Below are 19,913 nucleotides of genomic sequence, written 5' to 3' on the forward strand. Positions count from 1 at the left end.
CTCCGCGGCCCGGCCCCGCTGGGCTTCCTGCTCGCGCCGCCGGGACTTCCTCCCCGCAGTGCCCGGGTGGCCACCCGGGCGCCAGACCCGGAGGCGGGGAACCCGGGGACACGGGCAGGGAGCGGGGGGGCCGGGGCGAGGAGAGGGGAAGACACCCTGGAGCCGGTAGGGGCAGGCGCCCCGGGTGGACCCCCGGCTGGAGAGGAGGGGGTCCCTGGACCCGGGGCCGGGGCAGTTCTCCAGGCGCCGGCGCTCAGGTCCTCTCCGCGGGCGCTCGCGGCCAGCGTCGCCGGGGGTGGAGCGCGGCCCTGCCCCATCCTGCCCCATCCTGCCCGTTCGGTGGGGCTCCGCAGTGCGTCTCCACGCCGAGTGTGGAGGCCGCACGGCCCGGCGCGCGTCTGTGGGCGCGGGTGCCCCGCGCGCCCCTCCCGGCGCCCCCGGCCCGCTCGCGGAGGCCGCCCCGAGCGGAGCTTTGTGACGTCAGGCGGCCGGCGGGCGGCGTCACGCGCGGGGCTGACCCGGCGCGGGGCGGGGGCCGGGCCGGGACGCGGAGCATGGAGCCGCGGGCCGGCTGCCGGCTGCCCGTGCGGGTGGAGCAGGTCGTCAACGGCGCGCTGCTGGTCACCGTGAGCTGCGGCGAGCGCCGCTTCGCCGGGATCCTGCTGGACTGCACGAAAAAGTGAGCGGGGGCGGGGGCGCGGGCCCCGGGACGCCCCCGGAATCCCCTCGGGACAGCCCCCACCCCGCGCGCGCGCGCTGGCCCAGGGCCGGGGCTGCTCCGGGGCGGGGCAGCGTGGCGCCGGCGCCCGCTTTCGGTTTCTCCAGACCCGGGTTCGGGGTGCGCGAGCGCGGCCGCCACTCGGGGGGGAAAAGTGGTTCTCAAAGTCGTCGCGACTTTTCGGGCAGGGGACCGCGCAGCCGGGCGGGAACGGCGATGGGCGCCGAGCCGGAGCCTGGGCGCGGCGCGTGGAGCCCGAGACCCCGCGCCCACCGCCGCGCCGCCCGGCTCCGAACTCCGCACGTCTGCCATAATTAACGCACTTTTCTTTGTTCAGACTCACTGTTGAATTCGGCTGTCTTGAGAACTGTCATCCGCCGGGGTGGGGGCAGTGGGTTCAGATGCGCTTGCCCTGTCAGTTACTCATAAGGGGGGGGCGGGGTGTAATGCAATGTCCCCCCCACCAGGAGCAGTCGGGGCTGAGGATTGCTAGCGAGCAGTTGTGTCCAGCGGCGCGATTTAAGAACACTGTTTCGGGCTGAGGAGCCCTGGGCAGAACAGGAATGAAAAGATACAAGTTTCAGAGCTGTGCTGAGCTCCCTTCGGGAGCCAGCGGGATTCTCTGCTGGAGGGGTCCCTGGGCAGGCCTGGGGGCACATCCATCCTGAGAGGCACCTGTATGCCGGCTGCAGGGATCCCTGCAGCGGGAAAGAGTCTCCTGGATACAGTGTCACATGGTAGTGAGCTGTCGCGCTGATAAATGATTAGGCATTAATCAGGCACTAATGTCTTGAGGCTCAGGCTGGGCCTTATTTTGAACCGGGAGCAGTAAACGGCTCCCCTTTGCAAAGGCCCAACTTTTTCCCTCAGTGGAGCCCAAATTTTGTGCCGGCGGCGGGGGTGTGGCAGGAGGACCATCACCTTTCAACGGCCACTCTGCTGGCATTATCTCCTCGTTAGATGTGCCAGAGCCATTTATGTGCAAGTCATGTGATTTAACATATGGCGTCCCAGGTGACTGTCGCCCTGCTCTGCGCTGGCTACTGCAGAGAGTGCTTGTTGGGACCTGGTGACCCTCCGGGGCTGCAGCACAGCCGCCTGGAAGCCGCCAGGCCTGTCCCCTGGGGCGGCTGAGGGTCCTCTGCCACCAGTGGCCACCACTTCCTCTGCCGGCGTAGTCCTGCTTCTGCTCCTGGGTCTGTGCAGGGCTGCACCCCAGCGCTGCCTGCACAGCCCTGCCTGGCCTTTCCTCCCTGACAGAGGCCCTGGCAGGAGAGGTCCCCCCACTCTCGTTTTCTGGGCTCCCTGACTCAGGGCAAGGGAGGCTGGGGGTGTCTGCAGAGGCTGCCGGCCCCCCGCCCTTGGTCTCTGCCTCCAGGCAGGGCTCCCGTCCCTATAGCCCATGGCTAACCTGATGGGGAGATCTGCCCCCCACCCGCTTCCCCACCCCCTCGTGGAAGGAAGCAGGCTCTGCTGGGATCCCAGCATGGGAACTGGCAGCTGTAGGACGTGTGGGCGGCAACCCTGCCATGGCCACATAAGGCTGTAACCGGAGCCGCCCACAGAACCAGGAGCTGGGCCTCGGTGGGCACAGCTCTGCTCAGCAGCTCCTCTTTCTGACTTGAGTGGGCTCCCCCCACCCGCCCCCGGTCCCTGAAGAGAACCTGAGGAGAGACCTGGCCTCTCCCAACCCCTCCGGTGCCTGGGCTTGGCCCCAAAGCTGCCCCTGTCCCTGCCCACCCCACCTCCCCTCTGTGGGTCACCTCCAGTTTCATCCTGATCCCAGTTTTCTACCATGATATTATGATCTGCAACGCTCATGTTTACAGCCGGCTTGTCGGACAGGGTCCAGAGGCAGCTTACAACCTGGCCTGGGTGTTTCTGGCAGAGAGGCCCAGCCTCGGGCCTTGGGGGTCTGCAGCACCGACCTGCCTCCCCGGGGGCCGGTTCCTCCTCAGGGCCCACTCCCCCTACCCCATACGTCACAGTGGCAGGGCCGGTCAGTGAGGCCCCATCCCGGGTGTGGGCACTGACAGGCGGGCAGAGCAGCTGGGGGCTCAGATTGCAGGCGCCTGCCCACCTCCTGGGGCCTGTGGGTTCCAGGTCAGCAGGCCCGTGTGCCCGTGGTGCCCCAGCCGGGCGCAGACCAGTCACTGCCACGTGTCAGCACTTCTCGAGCTCGTGGGCAGACCCCGGGGGCCTAGGAGAACAGAGGGGTCCCCCGGGAGGGGCAGTTCACACGGATCCCTGGGTCCTCTCCTGCAGTGGGGCCCAGCAGCCAGTGTTAATTTGGGGGCACTGGGGCGGCAGCACCCCTCCCTTGGTGCTCTGGGAGCTCTGGGCTGAACATCTGTCTGTCCACGGAGGCCAGGCCGAGGTCCCAGCGGACGCTCGGAGCCGCCAGGCCGGTGCCGAGCCTTGAACCTGCCGACAGGCTGCTGTGTGATCTGAACCAAGATCCTCGGCTGCTCTGGGTGCCTGTGGCTCCTGCATCCACGTTCATTCATTGAGCACCTACTGTGTGCTGGGAAGCGGCCTTAAGTCCCTGGCATAACTGCTGTGGTGCACGATCCTCAAGTATCTCGGGTGGGCGGTGTTCGTTCTGACACATAATGGTGCAGATGGCCCCGGCCTACCCTGACCCCACAGCTCCACTCTCCAGGCTGGGGTGCGGGGGAGGCCTCTTGTGGGTGATTTGGGGGTGGACCTCTGGCTGAGGACCTCAGGTGGGGTGGCCCAAAGACAGCAAAGTCTCCGAGTGCTGAAGGGATGGTCTCCCGGTCGGTGGGCATGAGGGCCAGCTGCCTGTCTGGCCTGGCCAATCCGAAGCCTCCGGCCTTGACCTCTAAGTGCGCGTTTTGTAAACTTCCCCAGTGTGAGTCACCCAGGGTGCCGCTATCACACATGACTCCGGGGCCCCTCTACTGCAAAGGTTGGGTACGGGCCTTTGGGACCCACACCTGCCCGGGGGGCTTGGGACCCAGGCTTCTGGAGACTCAGCTGGCCAAGAATCCCAGCCACGGCCCGTCCCTGGGCAGGAGAACGCCCCTGCTCCATCCCAGACACGTCCCCTGTCCAGGCCCCACTGGGCTCGTCCTCCCTGCCCTTGAGGAGCTGGAGGGACTGGGACTGCGCAGTGCATCACGGGGTGGTATGACCTGCAGCCAGTGGGCAGATGCCTCACAAAGGGACCTGGCCAGCATGGCTGGTCTCTGGAGCTGCTCCACGGAGGGGGTGGGGCACGTGGGCTGGGGGCTTGGCCTTGTGCTCCTGGGAAGAGAGACACAGTCACCTGAGTCTTATAATGATGCGGATGGTTCTTCAGCCTTTGGTCCAGGACTCTGAGGGCCAGCTGTGGCGGAGACCCTAGGTTGATAACCACGGGGGAGGGGCAGGGTCCCACGTGTGGCCTTGGATGAGGGGCCACTCTGGCGTCCAGGCTGCAAGTCCCCGTGTCATCCTGCTTTCCCCAGCTCCCTGAGCAGAGGTGGACCTCTGTGCACAGCAGCCTGACACCCACCCGCCCCTCCCCTCTCTCGGGGCTCCAACCCTGCGGCTGTCTGTCGGCAGGGCTTTGGGAGAGAGAAACGGCCGCCGTGTATTTTCTAAACCAACGCTGGGGTGTACAGCCTGGCCAGCCGCAAGGTGGGCCTCGTCTCGGGACCTGGACCTGTCTTGGGACTGACTCCAGGCTCTGCCCACAAGGCACCTGCCGCGCAAGGCTGCCCTAGGCACCTGGCCCTGGGCTTTGGCCCCCGGGATGTTTCTGTTCCGGAGCCACGTCTTCTCACCTCTTTACAGGACACCGGGGCGGCCTCTCCCCGTGGGAGGACGAAGAAGGAAGGTCCAAGGCAGATGGGGACCTGGCCGGGGCCAGAGGCTGCCAGTGGGCACCAGAGGCGCTTGGGCCCCAAGCCTGCCGAGCTGGGAGGGGGCGGGTGGGGAGGCCGCAAGCTCTGGCAGGCGGCAGGGCCCCTCCTAGCCATGGGCCCGCCCAGGCCCGCTGCTCTCGGATGGGCACTAGGCTGGAGGCACAAATGAGCCCCAGGGACGTGTGGGAGCTGAGGCTTGGCCACTGGTGTGCCACGGAGGACTGCAGGCCAGGCCGCTTCTCTCTGGGTCCCTGTGTCCATGCCGGTGGCCGTGCCCTCACCTGGGCAGAGCGGTGGGTGACCCTGGGGACTCTGTCTCCTGTTCCCTTGGGGGCAGAACTGCTCTGCTTTGGGGTCTGATCCCTGTAAGCCTCCTGGCTGAAGCTCCCTGTGCGAACTTTTCGCCCGGGCTCGGTCTCCCCAGCCTCTCCTCAAAGCGCAGGCCATCTGCCCCTCCCCTAGCTCCCCAAGGATGTGGTGCTGAGGTTTGCTCAGGGCCCCTCGGGTTTCTGCATGGGCACGTTGGCTGGCCTTGTGCTGCCTGTCGAGGCTGGGCCAGGCCCTGGCTCCGCCCGTGAGTCACTCCTGTGGGGCCCCGTGAGTCCAGACCTTCCGTACTGCAGAGGGCAGGACAGTGTGGGTGCCTGGGTTCCTCACCCTGAGCCTGTCAGGCCATCTCTCTGGCTCCAGGGCCACCCCAGCCCTCTGCCTGCCAGGGCCCTGCAGTATCACGTGTGGGGCTCTGCCAGGCTGGCCAGGGCCTCTGTCCCTGGGTGTAGGCCCACGTGGGCACAGCCCGGCTTCTCCGAGGGGCCCGGCCCCGTGGTCAACCCACAGGCCGCGGTCGGGCCACGCCTTGTGCCTGGGGGTCCAGCAGGCACTCCTCGGCGGACAGGTTGCTGAGGTCCTTCCCAGAGAGAGTGGCCTTGGCTGGTGCCATCCCCGCGCCCAGAGGCAGCAGAGCTGGGGCACGAGCACGGACCCTGCCTGTCTCCCGACCCGCTGGTCTCCCTGGTCTCCCTCAGCTTCACTGTCCCATCCAAGAAATGGGAATGGTGATGACGGCGCCTCATGGGGCTGTAGACAGAGAACCTGCTCGTGGTCTGCAGCCTGGCAGCCAGGGTCCCGCTGGCCCTGTTTACCCACCGGCAGGCGTGGGTGTGGCCTGGGCAGGGCAGCAGCTCTGGGAAGGAAGTGTCCGAGTCATGGGGCCCGCCGTGGCAGCCGCGGTGCCATTCCACCGGGCCGTCTGCAAGGAACCTCCCCCTCTAGCCTGCAGCCCACAGCCCTGTGGGCAGAGGGGGCAGGCATACCAGGGCACTGCTCACAGCCGAGGCTGCCTCCCAGTTTGATCTGCCTGGGCAGGGTGGCGTCGACAGCCAGACCCTGTCTGTGTCTGGTGGGTGCAGACCCGGCCCACCCAGGGGCCCACAGCTTAGTGCTGTGGCTCAGGTCAGGGCCTGGGTCTCTGGCCGTCCTGAACATGCAGAGAACCCCTGAGGGTTGTGTGTGATCAGTGGGGCAAAAAGCTCCCTGAATGGGCCACAGCTGCAGAGTCTTCAGGGCCACCTGTCCCCAGCCTGTGTGTGCAGAGAGGTGGCCAAGGAGACTTCAGAGCCCCCCGGGCCGGCTGGCTGAGGGCACAGTCCAAGCCTAGGAGGGTCCTGGAGGGCAGCTGGGTTGGGGGGTGGGGGATGACGGGAAAGGGGCTGCCCAGGGGTCCTGCAGAGCAGGAGGGGCTCTGCACCAGCACAGACAGGCTGACTGGCGGCACAGGCCAGGCTATGGGGGGGCGGTGAGGAACAGAGCCCGAGGAGGGGATACAGGCTGGGTCCTAGTGGGGTGACAGCCCAGGGGCCTGGGAAGGTGGGGCGGGGTGCGGATGAGATGGGGGTGTCAGAGTGAGCCCCCAGTTCGTGGCCTGGGTGCCTGTGAATGGTGGGCAGGAAGTGGGTTTCGGGGAGGCCTTGGGAGAAACCCTCCAGCCCCAGATGTGCGGATCCAGCCTGGTGTGTGGGCCCCCTGGTGCATGTGTGTGCACACGTGTGTGGGTGCACGCTTGCACGCGTGTGCCTGGGTTTAGTTTGCCAAATTCTCAGCCTGTTCTGAATGCCCACGAGGGGCTTGTTGAAGGGAATGAGCCAGGTGCCTGCTCTGATGCCTGGGACTCGGGTGAGGTTTGGTGACACACCAGCCTGTCACACGCCTGGGTGGGGGCTTGTCGCCCACACCTCGACACAGGCAGACTTTTTCCGTGAAGGGTTGGTGGCCATGCGGTGTCTGTCACAGGTGCTCAGCAGTGCCGCAGGGGCCCTGCACGGGCAGCGGGCGTGGTTGTGTGCCAGTCACACCTGACTTACAAAACCTGGTGGCTGACTTGGCCTGGGGGCCGTGGGGTGTGGAGCCTCTGTGCCCAGTGCCCGACCCGGGGCTGGTGAGAGGGCGGCTGCCAGTCAGGGCATGATCCTGGGACCCCCTTTCCCACCCCTGTTCCCCTGAAAGTCTCCGCCCATCCTGGTATGGAAATCATACATGCCTGCTTCCCGTGGCGGCTGCAGGAGCCGTGAGACGCGCCCCGCGGGCGGCCACCGCTGACAGACGGGGTCTGTGGTGCTTGTTGTTGTTATTGGTCGGCTGGGACGTGGGGGCCTGTGGCCGCGGGGCCGCAGTGGGAGCCAGTCCGGTGGGAACGGCTTGGTCTTTCCGGGGAGAGGGGCCCTTGAAGAGCCACATGCCCACGGGTGATGGGGAGGGGGGGAGGGGAGGGATCACAAGGGCTGCCCCCCCCCGCGCAGAATCCCGCCTCACAGGGGGCCAAGGCCCTACTGCTGGCCTGTGGCTGGACGCTCCCCGCAGGCGGGCCCTGCTGCCATCTCTCCGTCTCTCTCTCTGTACCCCTCCCCCTCCCCTCTTCTCCCTCAGTCAGGGTCACAGGCCACAGGTCAGCCGTCTGAATGAGCTGCATCCTCCATGGCCAAGCAGAGGGCAGGTGGCCGTGGCCCTGGTTTGCTGGACCCTGTAGATGCAGAAGTCATTTTTGAGAAATGACTTCTTTGAGAAACAGCAAAGCTCACTTATCTTTTCTACTCTGATTGAATTACAAAAGGGAGGGAGACACTGAGGTACAATATTCTAATCCTCGTTTCTCTTAACTTGGCTAAAAGTCTGTTCAGTGCTTTAAAAAAAGTGAAAACGAACAGCTTTTAGCTAAAGCAGTTCTTACAAATTAAATCGCATGTGTTTAAAGTTATGTGTGTCACCACCAAAGAAAGGTGTAGCCCGTTTGGGCTTGGTTTCCCTCACTCGGAGCAGTGTGTTTTCCTGTGGCTCCCAGAGCAGCTTGCTGATCGGATATGACTTCCCGACATTCCCAGCATGGGGCCTGGGGGTGACGGTCATTGGCTCTAGAAGGGCGCTACTCCCAAGGCATTTGATGCCGGGACACCTGAGTGGAGGCTGCTGGCTCCAAGCTTCCCGGGGAGAGAGTCCCGACTGGGGGGCTCCGGAGGTGCCGGCCACACGCTCAGGCTCAGCTGTGGGTCCTCGCGGGAGGGGGGCCTCCTGCTTTCTCTGGCCCCTTCCCATGGGTCACGTGGCCTTATCGGTGCCGCCTGGCCCTCTCTGTCCTGGAGCTGGAGGTCCTGAGGGAAGGGGCCAGGAGTGCTGGCAGGATGGGTGGTCCTTCCAGGTCATGGTGGGCAGGGGCGGCCTGAGTGACGCCCTCACCTGAGAGCCGTGGAAACAGGTGGGCCCAACTCAGCATTCAGGAGGGAGCGGGCTCACTCCCAGGCCCGGGGCTCAGGTTTAGTGGCTGACCCCTGTCCTTGCTGGGCCTGGCCACGAGTGGCCCCCACCCCCAGACACACGTCCGGCACCTGGGACCCTGGTCCTATGGGCTGTCCTGGGACTGGGGGTCCTCCCAGGGACACGTGTGGGGTCTTCCCTCTGGGAGTGCTTCCCTCAGGGAGGAGGGGCCTGAGTGGGTGAGGCCTGTGAGGGCCGCTGGCCACACAGCAGCCGGACCCCCGCAGGCCAGGTCAGGCCCGTCCCAGGAGCCAGACCCCGTCCCCAGGCTTCCTGGGCCCCACGCCTGCACCGGGTCCTAGGAGGCCTCCAGCTTCGAGCCCGCGTTCCCCTTGTTGCCATGGAGTGAGGTGTGGGTGCTCAGTGCCTGTGGAGCCGTCGGTCTCCATGCTGGTCGCGTGACTTCAGAGCACAGCCTGCAGCTGGGATGCCCCCGGGGCATGTGCTGGGCCCTCCGGGAGGGGGGTCTGCTCACGGCGGGGTCCTCCCTGTCCTGACTGTCCCTTTCTGTCTCCCTACCACCAGGTCCGGCCTCTTCGGCCTGCCCCCATCAGCTCCGCCGCCCCAGGCCCAGGACCCGCCTGTCAACGGCTGCCACGAGCCGGCCCCCACGGAGGGGGACACAGAGGCGATGCAGCTGGGGACAGGCCCCCCACCACCTTCCAGTGGGGACCAGGCCCCTGAGACCGCCAGCCCCGAGCCGCCCCCGCTGCCCGCCGGAAGCCTGCCCCCGTTCCCGCCCTATTTTGAAGGCGCCCCCTTCCCTCCCCCGCTCTGGCTGAGGAACACGTACCGGCAGTGGGTGCCGCAGCCGCCCCCCCGGGGCATCAAGAGAACACGGAGGCGCCTGTCCCGCAACCGCGACTCTGGCCACCTGGCCCTGAGTCCCATCCGCCTGCGGCCCCGCCAGGTGCTCTGTGAGAAGTGCAAGAGCACCCTGAGCCCCCCAGAGGCCAGCCCCGGACCCCCGGCCACCCCCCGGCCGCGCAGGGAGCCCCGAAAGCCCGAGGACCCCGACGGTGGAGGTGACACGACCGCCAAGAGGAGCAAGAGGGAGAGGCGGCAGGAGGCGCGGGCCCGGGTCCCCCGGAGCCCAGTCATCAAGATCTCCTACAGCACGCCCCAGGGCACCGGCGAGGTGGTGGAGATCCCCTCCCGCGTGCACGGCTCACTGGAGCCCTTCTGCCCCCCGCAGGCCCCGCCCGGAGGCCCGGACCCCGAGGCGCCCAGGGACAGGCCGCCCACCGGGGCCCCGGCCTCCATCCCCAAGCTGAAGCTGACGCGGCCCCTGCCCCCCAGCGCTGCCCCGCCGCCCCCCAAGATCCGCCTGAAGCCCCACCGCCCGGGGGCTGGCGAGCAGGAGCCCGTCTACAGGGCCGAGCTGGTGGAGGAGCTCAAGGGCTGTGGCCGCGGCCCCCAGGCCGGCTCACCCGCGCCCCTGGCTGACGGCTCTGCCCGCTCTGGGCTGGCGGACTCGTCTTCTGGAAGTTCTGGCGAGGACGACGACTGCAAGGGGTGTCCCCGAGGTGAACACGGGCCTGACGGCCTGGCTTTTCTCGCCGCCTGCCCCCGGAGAACTGGCTGTGCCAGCGTGTCAGTGTGGAGCAGCGACAGCCTGGACGAGTCCAAATCGTCCAGCTCGGAAGTGACGTCACCAGACATGTGTGACCTCTCGTCTGGCGACAGCGCGTCTGTGCCGGCCTCGTCCAAGGACGCGCAGCCGACGGTCCCACCCCTGACGGTCAGGCTGCACACGCAGAGCGTCTCCAAGTGCGTTACCGAGGACGGAAGGACCGTGGCCGTAGGGGACATCGTGTGGGGTAAGGTTCATGGTTTTCCTTGGTGGCCAGCACGTGTCCTGGACATCAGTCTTAGCCAGAAGGAGGACGGGGAGCCCTCCTGGCAAGAAGCGAAAGTCTCGTGGTTTGGTTCTCCAACTACGTCGTTCTTGTCTATTTCAAAACTCTCCCCTTTCTCTGAATTTTTCAAACTGAGATTTAACCGTAAGAAGAAGGGGATGTATCGGAAAGCTATAACAGAGGCTGCCAATGCCGCCCAGCACGTGGCCCCGGAAATAAGGGAGCTCTTAACCCAGTTTGAAACGTAACTCGGGTTCCGACCAGGTGAGTGTGTGCGTGGAGGGCGGCCTCTCTCCGGCCGTCCCGAGCCCGTGTCTGCATCTGGGCTGTCCCTCCGCCCTGGGCCTCGGTGAGCCAGGGGGACACGAACGCCCCTGGCCATCTGGCTCGCTGCTCCAAAGGGGGCCGTCTGGACAGTCGCCCTGCTTGCTGGCAACATTGTCCAGCTTTTCGATTCACAGAAGAGGTGCTTTAAAAGCAGGCGAGGGGCTTCCCTGGTGGCGCAGTGGTTGAGAGTCCGCCTGCCGATGCAGGGGACACGGGTTCGTGCCCCGGTCCGGGAAGATCCCACATGCCGCGGAGCGGCTGGGCCCGTGCGCCATGGCCACTGAGCCTGCGCGTCCGGAGCCTGTGCTCCGCCACGGGAGAGGCCACAACAGTGAGAGGCCCGCGTACCGCAAAAAAAAAAAAAAGAAACAAAAGCAGGCGAGTCGTCAGCCACCTGTTCAGAGAACAGAGCTAGTTTGTGTTTTGCGGCCATTTTGCAAAGGACCGTAAAAGGTCTCCTTGCTCTTTCGTTTCCCTTTGGAGAAAGGAGAGGGTTTTAAAGGTGGCGGCTTTGACGGATGGGGCGGTGGGGAGCACAGGGAGGGGCTTCCTCTGTTACTCTTCCCAGGCTGCAGGCGGGGCCTCCCTCCCTCCCCTCCCCCACCTCCTGCTCGCAGGTGCGTCCAGGGGTCTGACTTTGCCGGAAGGAGGAAAGTCACTGAGCTGCCTGCCCTCAGAGCTAGTGCCTGTGGCCCAGCGCTGCTCTGCTGCTGCCAGTGGGGGCTCCCCTCCGTCAGCCAGCACGTGGGTCCTGGACATTGGTGCTGGGGGCTCCAGGCTCCCGGTGGCGGGGCCGGTGCTCTGGGATCTGTCCCTGGGCCAGTGCCTCGCCCTCTGTCTCTGCCCCCAGGAGACCTTTGTAGGATCTCCAGCCACAGGCCTTATGGAGCCTCTGTGGGGTTGGGGGTGTCACCACCTGGGGTTGGAAGCATCACCTTGTGCAGTTGCCGTGTCACCAGGTGGCGTGGGGCATCACCGTGTGGCATGTCTGGCGGGGTGTCGGGAAACGGCCGGGGGGCTGAGGGCCTCTGCCGTGAGCTTCCCCTGGGCCCCGAGGTGCAGGGAGATGTGGGCGTGCTCTCATCTGATGGTTGCCACCAGCTCTGGCCTGGGCAGCGGGGTGTGTCCAGCGGGTCACTGGCGCTGGTGGCCACTCTTCCCAGGTCTGACTACCCTCCCTGTCCTCCCCTGGTTGGTCCCGGGCAGGCCATGGTCCCCCGAGGCTCCAGGCCGCCTGGGTGGACCAGAGGGGACATGACAGGGTCCCCTGTGAGGGGCAGCCCGTGGGGTCAGTGCTCTTCCTGGCCCCGTGGCCTCGTGCCCACGCCCACAGAAGCAGACAGCATGGCACAGGGGCTGGCCCAGAGGATGAGCTGGGCCTCTGCCTTCATCTCCGGACCCTCGGGTGACCTTGTCTGGCCTGGCTGTCCTGCTCACCCACCTGTCTGTGCCGGTTTCCCGGGTGAGGCGAGTTTTTAGGGCTGGGCAGGGCCAGCTCATGTGGCTGGGGAGGGGCTTTGTGGAGTGCTGGTGCCCGCTCCCTGCTGTGCCGGGTGCAGCGGGGTCCTGGGATTGAAGAAGCAGTGATGAGGGGCACGTCTGGGCTGGGGTCCCGGCCGGGGCTCCTGAGGCCTTGTCCCCACCCCTCCCCCACCTGCTTCCCACATCACCTCCTGCATGGCTCCCCGGATTCCAGGCACGAACTTCTCCTGTTGGGAACCAGGCACATCCCCCATCAGTTCTGGCCTTCGTGTTGGGGTGTGGGCGTGGCACAGACCTGGGGGCATCCAGGCAGCTAGGGTCTCAGGTGAGGGCGGCCAGCTCACCTGAGGGGCAGCGGTCCAGAGAAAGTCCAGATGCCCTGGCATCGGGCTTCCTAGGGCATCTCCCTGCTGTGGCCAGGCTTAGGGGCACCCCTGGCTGCGGCCGCGTCCCGCTGGCCTGGGGACCACTGGGGGGCCCTGCCTCTCTCTGTGCCCTTCCGCTCCTGGCCCCGCCCCTCTGCTCACAGGGCCCAGCCCGTATTTGGCCTGGTGTCGGGCACCTTGCCCACGTGCCCCTGCTGTGGGCAGAGACAGCCCCGTGGTTTCAGGGCTCTGTGTATCAGGAAGCAGAGGAAGAATCTCGCTGGACGGGTTTGCCTGCTGCGGGGGCCTGTGCCCCCCGCCCCCGCGGGGTGTGGAGCTTTGGGAGCGTGGCGGGCGGCCTGGATCCTCTCGGCGCCAGAGCACCAAGTGGTTTTGGCTGATGGGCTTTTGGGTTTTGTTTTTTGAGGCTTAAAGACTGAGCTGAGGTTTGTGCCAGCCAGGTGGCTGATCTGCTGGCGTCAGCAAGCCGGGGTCTCGCGCTCAGGTGGGGTCCGCGGTCTCCTGGTGGACAAGTTTGCTTTCAGGTGTCAAGTGTCTGGGGAGCAGCTGTCCAGGCTGCTCCATGAAGGGGAAGCAGGGAACTGCCCTCACCGGGGAAGGTGGGCTTCCCCAGACAAGCTGAGGGCTGCGGGGCTGGTGCAGGAGGAGGGTCCCGGCAGAGCTTGTGTGAGATGCTTGCTGGTGGCAGTGCCCCGTGGCGGTGCTGAGGTAGGGGCCAGGGTCACCAGCACCCGGGCGCGTCCTGGGAGGAGGAGGGACCTCCCGGCGGGCGTGGGCCCCCCGGGCCCCCCACGGGAGGGCTGGGAGGCTGGTACAGGGGCCTGGAGCTCGGCCGGGAGGCCTGCTGGGGAAGGTGGTCCTCCAGGCCCCACCCACCGGCCACCCCGGCCTGGCCCAGCTGACCCTGCAGCCACCTGAGGATGGCTGAGGTGGTGCCAGGAGCTCCTTGGGATTTGGGGTGTCCATGCTGCCCGCAGGTGTGTCAGGAGAGTCTCAGCAGATGTGGGGCTGGGCCCCTTCCAGGGGCGTGTGCCCGGCACCTCTTCCCCGAGAGACCCTGCCCCCTTTGCAGGGCTGCTGGAGGCTCGGCTGAGAGGTGGGTGCCCACGCAGACGTTGTGAGAGTCGCGGAGCCGGCCTGGGGCCTGGCGGCCAGGGAGCTGGGGAGAGGCCAGCGGGGCCTGGCTGGGCACAGGGGCTCTGAGCAGGCACCGCCCCCAAGGTGCTCGTGTGCCCCAGCGAGGCACATCTCCCGAGGGCTCCGGGCCCAGCCCTGGCCCCAGCAGGCTGGCGACTCTGAGCCTCAGTTTCCCCATCTGTCTCCCGGGTAGGGGGTGAGTGAGGGGACTTGTCTGCAGCCGGCTTTCTGGCTCTGCTTTCCCGGGGGTCCTCCCATGTCCCCCCGCGGTGGGACCGGGGTCATGCTCCTGACTGGATGGGCTGGGCAACTCCTGCTGCCCACTGGTCAGGGGGGCGAGGGTCCTGCAGGTGGGACAGGGATGCCCTGAGTGTAGGGCTGGCCCCCCAACCTGACAGGTGACAGCGACTCCTCCCGGGGGTGGTGTGACCCCAGGCCTCTTCCTCTCAGACCCGGTTACGTGCCTCTTCTCTCCCCACCCACCCACCCACCAAGGGGTCGGCCTACCAAGGACTGAATGCTCTGCTGGATGGGGGACAGAAGTGTGCAAAGTCACCGAGGCCCTTGTCTCGGGGGCTGGGGAGAGGGCTGTGACTCACAGTCCCCAGATTCGTGCCTAATCACACACAGGAATGTGCTGAGAGGGGACAAGGGCCTTCCAGCAGAGTGTCTGGTGAGGAAGCTGATTTGGACTGGGGATCTGGGAAGGCTTCCTGGAGGAGGTGACACATAGCTGAGATTAGAACAGTGAGCTAATCATGAGCTAATAGGGTGGGGATGAGCATCTGAGGATGCAAAAGGAGCAGCATGTGCTGGGGCCCGTGGCAGAACGAAGCTGGGCATGTTCTTAGGGGTGGGGAGAGGCCCAGTGTGGGCCTGGTGGCCTGAGGCCCCAGCTGGGGCCTTATCCTCAGAGTAGGGGTGCCATGGGAGAATTTCAAGCAGAGGGTGGATGGTCCTGTGCTCTGGGACAGCAGTGTGATAGGGGCCTGGAGGCTGGAAGGATGTGCCATAGGACGGAGGCTCAGACAAGGATGGGGCGTGGGAGGGCCACGGGGAGCAGGGGGCAGAGGTCCAGGGGACGGGCTGGGCTGCTGGGACCGCCATGCCCCTCGTCGGCTGTGGAGGGGGTACTCCAGTTGCCGGCATGTGAACGCCTGGGTCTCGGCTGGGAGGAGTCTCGGGGTCCAGCCTCAGAGGAGCCTTGGGGCCGAGTGATGGATTCGTGGGATGACGTGGGTGAGGACAAGGCCATGGGTGAGCACGGATGGGCTGGGGCCTCGCCCAGCCCGCGGGCACCACCCAGGTGAGGGCAGGCAGTGATGGAGCCGTCCATTACTGGGTGCACGGTCACTGGGAGCGCACCCCAAGGGCCTGGGAGGGGTGGGGACGGGTGCCACGGTGTCCTGGGAGCCGTGACAGCTCAGAATGCCATCCAGTGTCCCAGCCTCTCAGCCCAGTGGGAAATTCACAGGCCCCGTGTGAGCTGGGAGGGTCCAGGGCTGGGTCCCGACCTCCCGTGGAACCGCAGGGGCCCTGGCCCCTTCCCTTCCTGCCCAAGTGGCCGGGCTGCTGGCCAGCAGGGAACTTTTGGTGCTCACTCCGCGGGCAGCTCCGAGCGCTGGGTTTTTTGGTTTCCCTGAGTGGAGGGCACTCTTGGGGTGAGCCTCGTCCCCTATGAACTTCCTGTGGCGCTGGTACAAATGACCTCACGCTGGGCAGTTGGAAACAACAGAAATCTCTTCCTATGGTTCTGGAGGCCAGAAGCCCGAGTCAAGGTGCCGGCAGGGCTGTGCTTCCTCCGAGGCTCCAGGGGAGGGTCCTTCCTGCCTCTTCCAGCTCCTGGGGGGCTCGGGCGCTCCCGGGCCTCTGGCGGGATCACCCAGCCTCTGCCTGCATGGTGACGGGGGCCTCTCTGCTGTGATGCGTCCCCCCTGCCTTCTTCCAGGAGGACCCTGTGAGGCGTTTATGGGCCACCTGCTCAGTCCAGCCTGATCTGCTCATCTCAAAGCCCTCGTTCCATCACACCGGCCGCACCTGTCCCATGGAAGGTGACATCCCGGGTTCCAGGGTTGGGGCCCCACTCGCCCGCTGCGTCCTCTGCCCACTCAGCAGGCCCGTGTGGGTCCGTGCACAGCGCGTGCGGGGAGGCCGTGCACGGAGGCGGCACCAGGGCCGCTTTCGGCTTCACAAGGTGACTCTCCCGGGAAATAGAGACATCCGCGGGAAGCCAGCCCGGACCCGTGCTGCCCGGCTGCTGGCGGCCGCCCGCCCCACCCCGCCCCGCCTGGAGTGCTGACTGGGCGCCCAGTCCCCAAGCGGAGGCGTCCAGATCCTGTCTCCAGGGGCCGCTTCCCTCCTGTGCCTCTTCTAGAACGGTATCCTCGAGGCGAATGCCCCAAACGGGCTTTTCTCTCTTCTAATGCTAAATAAAGATGTACTTCTGCTTCTCAGCTGACTTCCGCGTTGCTTTCAGGGAACTCAGGTCCTCTGTGAGGGTTGTAATTATTTTGTTCCAGAGGAAACTAAGGCCTGTAATTCCGAGGCTGCTGCAGGGGCTCAGGCCCCGCCCCCTCCCCGCCGTGTCCCCAGGTGGGTGCACGGGGACACAGGCCCGGTGTGTGCAGTTGCTCTGCTGGGGTCCCTAGCGGGGGTGGGGACTTCTCCCAGCCGAGGGGAGGGGCTGCGGGCCTCCTGGGCTGGGCCTTCCAGGCCCAGTGCTGCCCCTCCCACTGGTGAGATGCCTTAACCACTCTTTGCCAGGGGGCCCCACCGCCAGCTCCAAATACTTGTCCCTGTTCCTGTCCTGCTTCTCCCCCACTGGACGGAGCACCTACCCGGAGGTCGGAGGTCCCAGAGCACACGGGGAGGGGCCCGAGCTCTGCAGTCCTGCGCCATGGGATTGGGGTGCGACCCCTCCGTGGGACGGTGGTCCCTCAGCTGCCCGTCGGGAGGCCCTTCTGTCCTGGTGACCTGATCAGCTCCTTAGCCATTCTGCAGGAACACTTTGGTCACCTTTAGATGAGGTCTTACAGAGCAGACGGACGAGCGTCTGAGTCGGTTCCCAGCACCCTCCGGAGTGACCAGCGTGTCTGTCACAAACATGGCGGACACCTCTCAGTCCAGGCGAATGTCCTCTTTGACACCCAGATCGTCCCATTGTTGGCCACGGGCTCATCGGCTCATGAGTCCGCCTGACGACCACAGCAGTCTCTGGCAGTGGCCTTGCTTTCTGCCAGGGCTCGGGATTCTGGGTCACCGTGGGCATTTCTGGCCCAGACCCGGGGTCAGCCGTTTCCCGAGGAGTCCCGGGTCCTCTCAAGGGGACTGGTATCCAGCCGCCATCCTGCCTGGGTGCGAGGGGGGCTGGCTGCTGGGGTCACACCGTTTCCAGGTGGTTTCTTAGCCTTTGCAGTTAACAGACCTTGGAATTTCTTTCAGGAGAAAAGAAATCATGACTTCACACTGATTTTTCTAATTCAGATTTTTTACTTCTTCAACTTTCATATTTGCATCTCTCTCCTGTTATCCTGAAGATCTTGGCTCTTAGTGATATTAACACAATAATTTTACATGCAAAAGTTAATATATGTAAAATATTTAATATATGTAGACTACATCACGTATGTAATCGTTTCAGACAGTGATGCCACCAGGTTGCCCGTGGGCCTACACCAAGCTTTGCTTGCAGGCCTTTTGTCCCTGGCGCTGGCCCTTCGGGGGACACGTCAAATTCCTGTTTCAGAGTTATCAAGACAAGCGCCCCCTCCGTGGTTGTCATGACCTCAGGCACCGTTAGGGTCACTGAGCTCCTTTTTTCGTTCCATCTGTAGAGATTCCTTTACATTTTGATTCCGTGCACATTTCCAAGGGTCCCAAGTCAGCCCGAGCCTCGTCCCGGCCCCTCCGTGCTGACCTCCTCCTGCAGGCCTTCTTTCTGCTGTGTTCGCTTGTCCTTGTGTTTGCAACAGAAGCGGACACGCAGGGCGCCCCTCCCCAGCTCTCGGCTCCATGTGGCAGAGCTGCAGTGCCCGCCCACGCTGTGCCCAGCGGCCACCTCCTCAGGGACTCTCTCCTGAGCACCCATGTACGGCCGTGACCCCAAGGAGCCCCCAGAGCTTGGGATCCTCCGTCGCAGCAGCTTGGTCGTCACGGCTCCATCCCAGCCCACCCCTTCGTTCTTTGCTGCTCTATTTGGTGTCCCCTTTGGGGAAGTAAGTTCCCGCACACCCAGACCCACACGCTGCCTGGCACACGGTAATGCACACGGGAGCCCAGCCTGCTGGGGGCCTGGGCGCGGCCCTCCCCCGCCCTGCCCTGCGCCAGGTTCATGGCACTCTGCACGCTGGGCTGCATCGCCAGGAGGGGGCCCGTGGCGCCCTGTCCCGCAGCGGGGGAGACGGGCCCCCAGGGAGGCACAGCCAGGGTTTGCTCCCAGGCCGGGCTCTGCCCTGTGCGTCCGGCAGCCCCTGGCCCTGGAGAGGCACAGCCGGGTGCCTGACGCGGGCCCCACCCCCTCCCTCAGCACCTCGGGCGAGGGGACATGCTCCCCAGCCGTGGAGGAAGGGGCCTGGGAGGGTGGTCTGGCTCCGGGCGGCTTGGCATCTGCCCCGTAACGTCTCTGGGTTAAGAACCCCGAGCTGGAGGTGTCCACACCCGGTCTACACAGCAGATCTGGATGGAGGGGGCAGCGCTGGCTGGAACAAGGGGCCGCCTGGGCCTCTGGACCAGGAGGTGGGCCACGTGTCAACCCTCTGCGTATCCTGGGGCAATGACGTCAACCGCAGCTTTCCAGCGCTCCATCCCGGAGGAGCTGGTGTTCCTGGGAACTGTCCCCTTCCCCTCCCTGTGTCTGGGCCCGGGTCTCACCAGACCTGGTGCAGTCTGGGTATGGCTGAAGGGACCACGGGACCAAGCGGGTGACTGGGGAGGTGGGTGTTCGGGGGCCATGGCCAACGCCTTGCTGGTCTCCGCTGGATTGAGGGAGCGGCTTTTCCTGAGCCACGCTGGATGGCCCGGTGTGCATGGCCCGTGGAAGGTCGTGTGCCCGCAGGGCTGCTGTGGGCTGCCTTCCCAGGTGGCATCGGCGATGCCAGGCCACAGCCGCCTTCCTTTGCTTCCTTCCTCGTGAGGCTCCATGGTTCTCACTTCCAGTGGTGGCTGCTTTGTTTCTTTGCTCGTGAGACGCTGAAGTCACCGCATTTTGGAAGGCTGTGGTTTGGGGAACTGGCCTTGTCCGTCTGGTCTTGTGCTGAGCTCAGCCGGCCTGGTCATCATCCCTCAACCCAGGCCCTGTCGTGGAGGGAGGGGAGCCCCCCCATCCCCCCCATCCCCCCATCTTCTCAACAGGCCCCCGGTCTGCAGGCAGCTTAGCCCCGTGAGGGAGCTGAGCCTGGGGTGTCTGACCGCCCTGTGTGGGGGATGGGCTGGGGGCCGCTTTCCAGGCTGGAGACCCCAGGTTGGGATGTACTGCTAGGAGCCCAGGGTGGTGTGGCCTCTGCCCCACGGCACCCTCGTGGAGAGACCCGGCTCACGTGTTGCTCATGCGGTGCATCGGCGCGGCCCCGTGCCAGAGGCGCCCTCCCGCTGAGTGCCCTGGTGCCTGGAAGCTTCCCGGTTAACCTGCTCCCGGCAGGCAGGGAGCGGTGGGGGCCGCCGGGGGAGCCACGTTCGGTGCAGGTGGCGTTCGCCTCCCAGTTCGAGGGGCCTCCGGCATCGTGGCTCCCCCCTCAGACGCCTGGGCCCCCGGGCAGCTGTGGGACCGCATGGCCTGCCGCTTCTGGTCAGGGCTGGGGCGGACCCGATCCCTGGGGTGCTGGCCATGGGAGGCGGGGCACGCTGGGGCATCGGGGGGCCCTTCCAGGACCCAGACTAGAGGGAGTGCCACCTCCAGGGATGTGAGGGCTGGAGGGGCCTCCGGGCCAGGACTGTGCTGAGCGGCACTGGGGCGATTCTTGGGGAGGGAGGAACTGGGGGAAAGGGGTGAGGAAGCCTTGCTGGGCAGTGGGGTTGGTTCCTAGCCAGCAGGCGTCTTCCTCCTGGGAAGAGAAATGAGCTTCTCTCTAGAGGACCACCAGCAGCAGCCTCTTGCCGTGATCTTGTGCCCTTCCCGTAGTTTCTAAGTGGGGTGGAGGACAGCAGGGCTGGGGCGCTCTGGGGGGCAGCTCAGGCTGTCGCGGTGAAGGGACAGGGACCACCCCTCCCAGAGGGAACGTCCCATTATTAAAGAGGGGCCGGTGTGTCCCAGGCAGAGGGCCTGTCTTAGTCTCAGGGGTATTTCCCTAGCTGCTCAGTCAAGAAGAAAGTACAGGGAAAGTCCGGGTTTGTC

The 19,913-nt window shown here is 65.7% G+C and overlaps 1 protein-coding gene across 6 annotated transcripts in view; it reads left to right on the top strand.

Moving 5' to 3' along the window:
- Positions 1-437: 437 nt before the first annotated feature.
- The window catches only part of PWWP2B (PWWP domain containing 2B), a 30,188-nt gene continuing 10,712 nt past the window's right edge, over positions 438-19,913 (top strand). For 3 of the 6 annotated variants that reach the window (XR_014295595.1, XM_082639398.1, XM_082639400.1), the window contains exons 1-2: positions 438-679; positions 8,920-10,517. Coding sequence is in view for 5 of the 6 variants with exons in the window: in XM_082639398.1 (XP_082495524.1) it covers positions 555-679; positions 8,920-10,501 (1,707 nt within the window). In the remaining variant the exon portion in view is untranslated. Of the gene's footprint in view, positions 680-8,919; positions 10,518-15,533; positions 16,030-19,913 lie in introns of those variants that run through there. The other 3 variants (XM_082639399.1, XM_082639401.1, XM_082639402.1) reach the window with 3 other exon arrangements.

Source organism: Mesoplodon mirus, assembly GCF_964341445.2.
Source record: "Mesoplodon mirus genome assembly, chromosome: 2".
Classification (NCBI taxonomy): Eukaryota; Metazoa; Chordata; class Mammalia; order Artiodactyla; family Ziphiidae; genus Mesoplodon; species Mesoplodon mirus.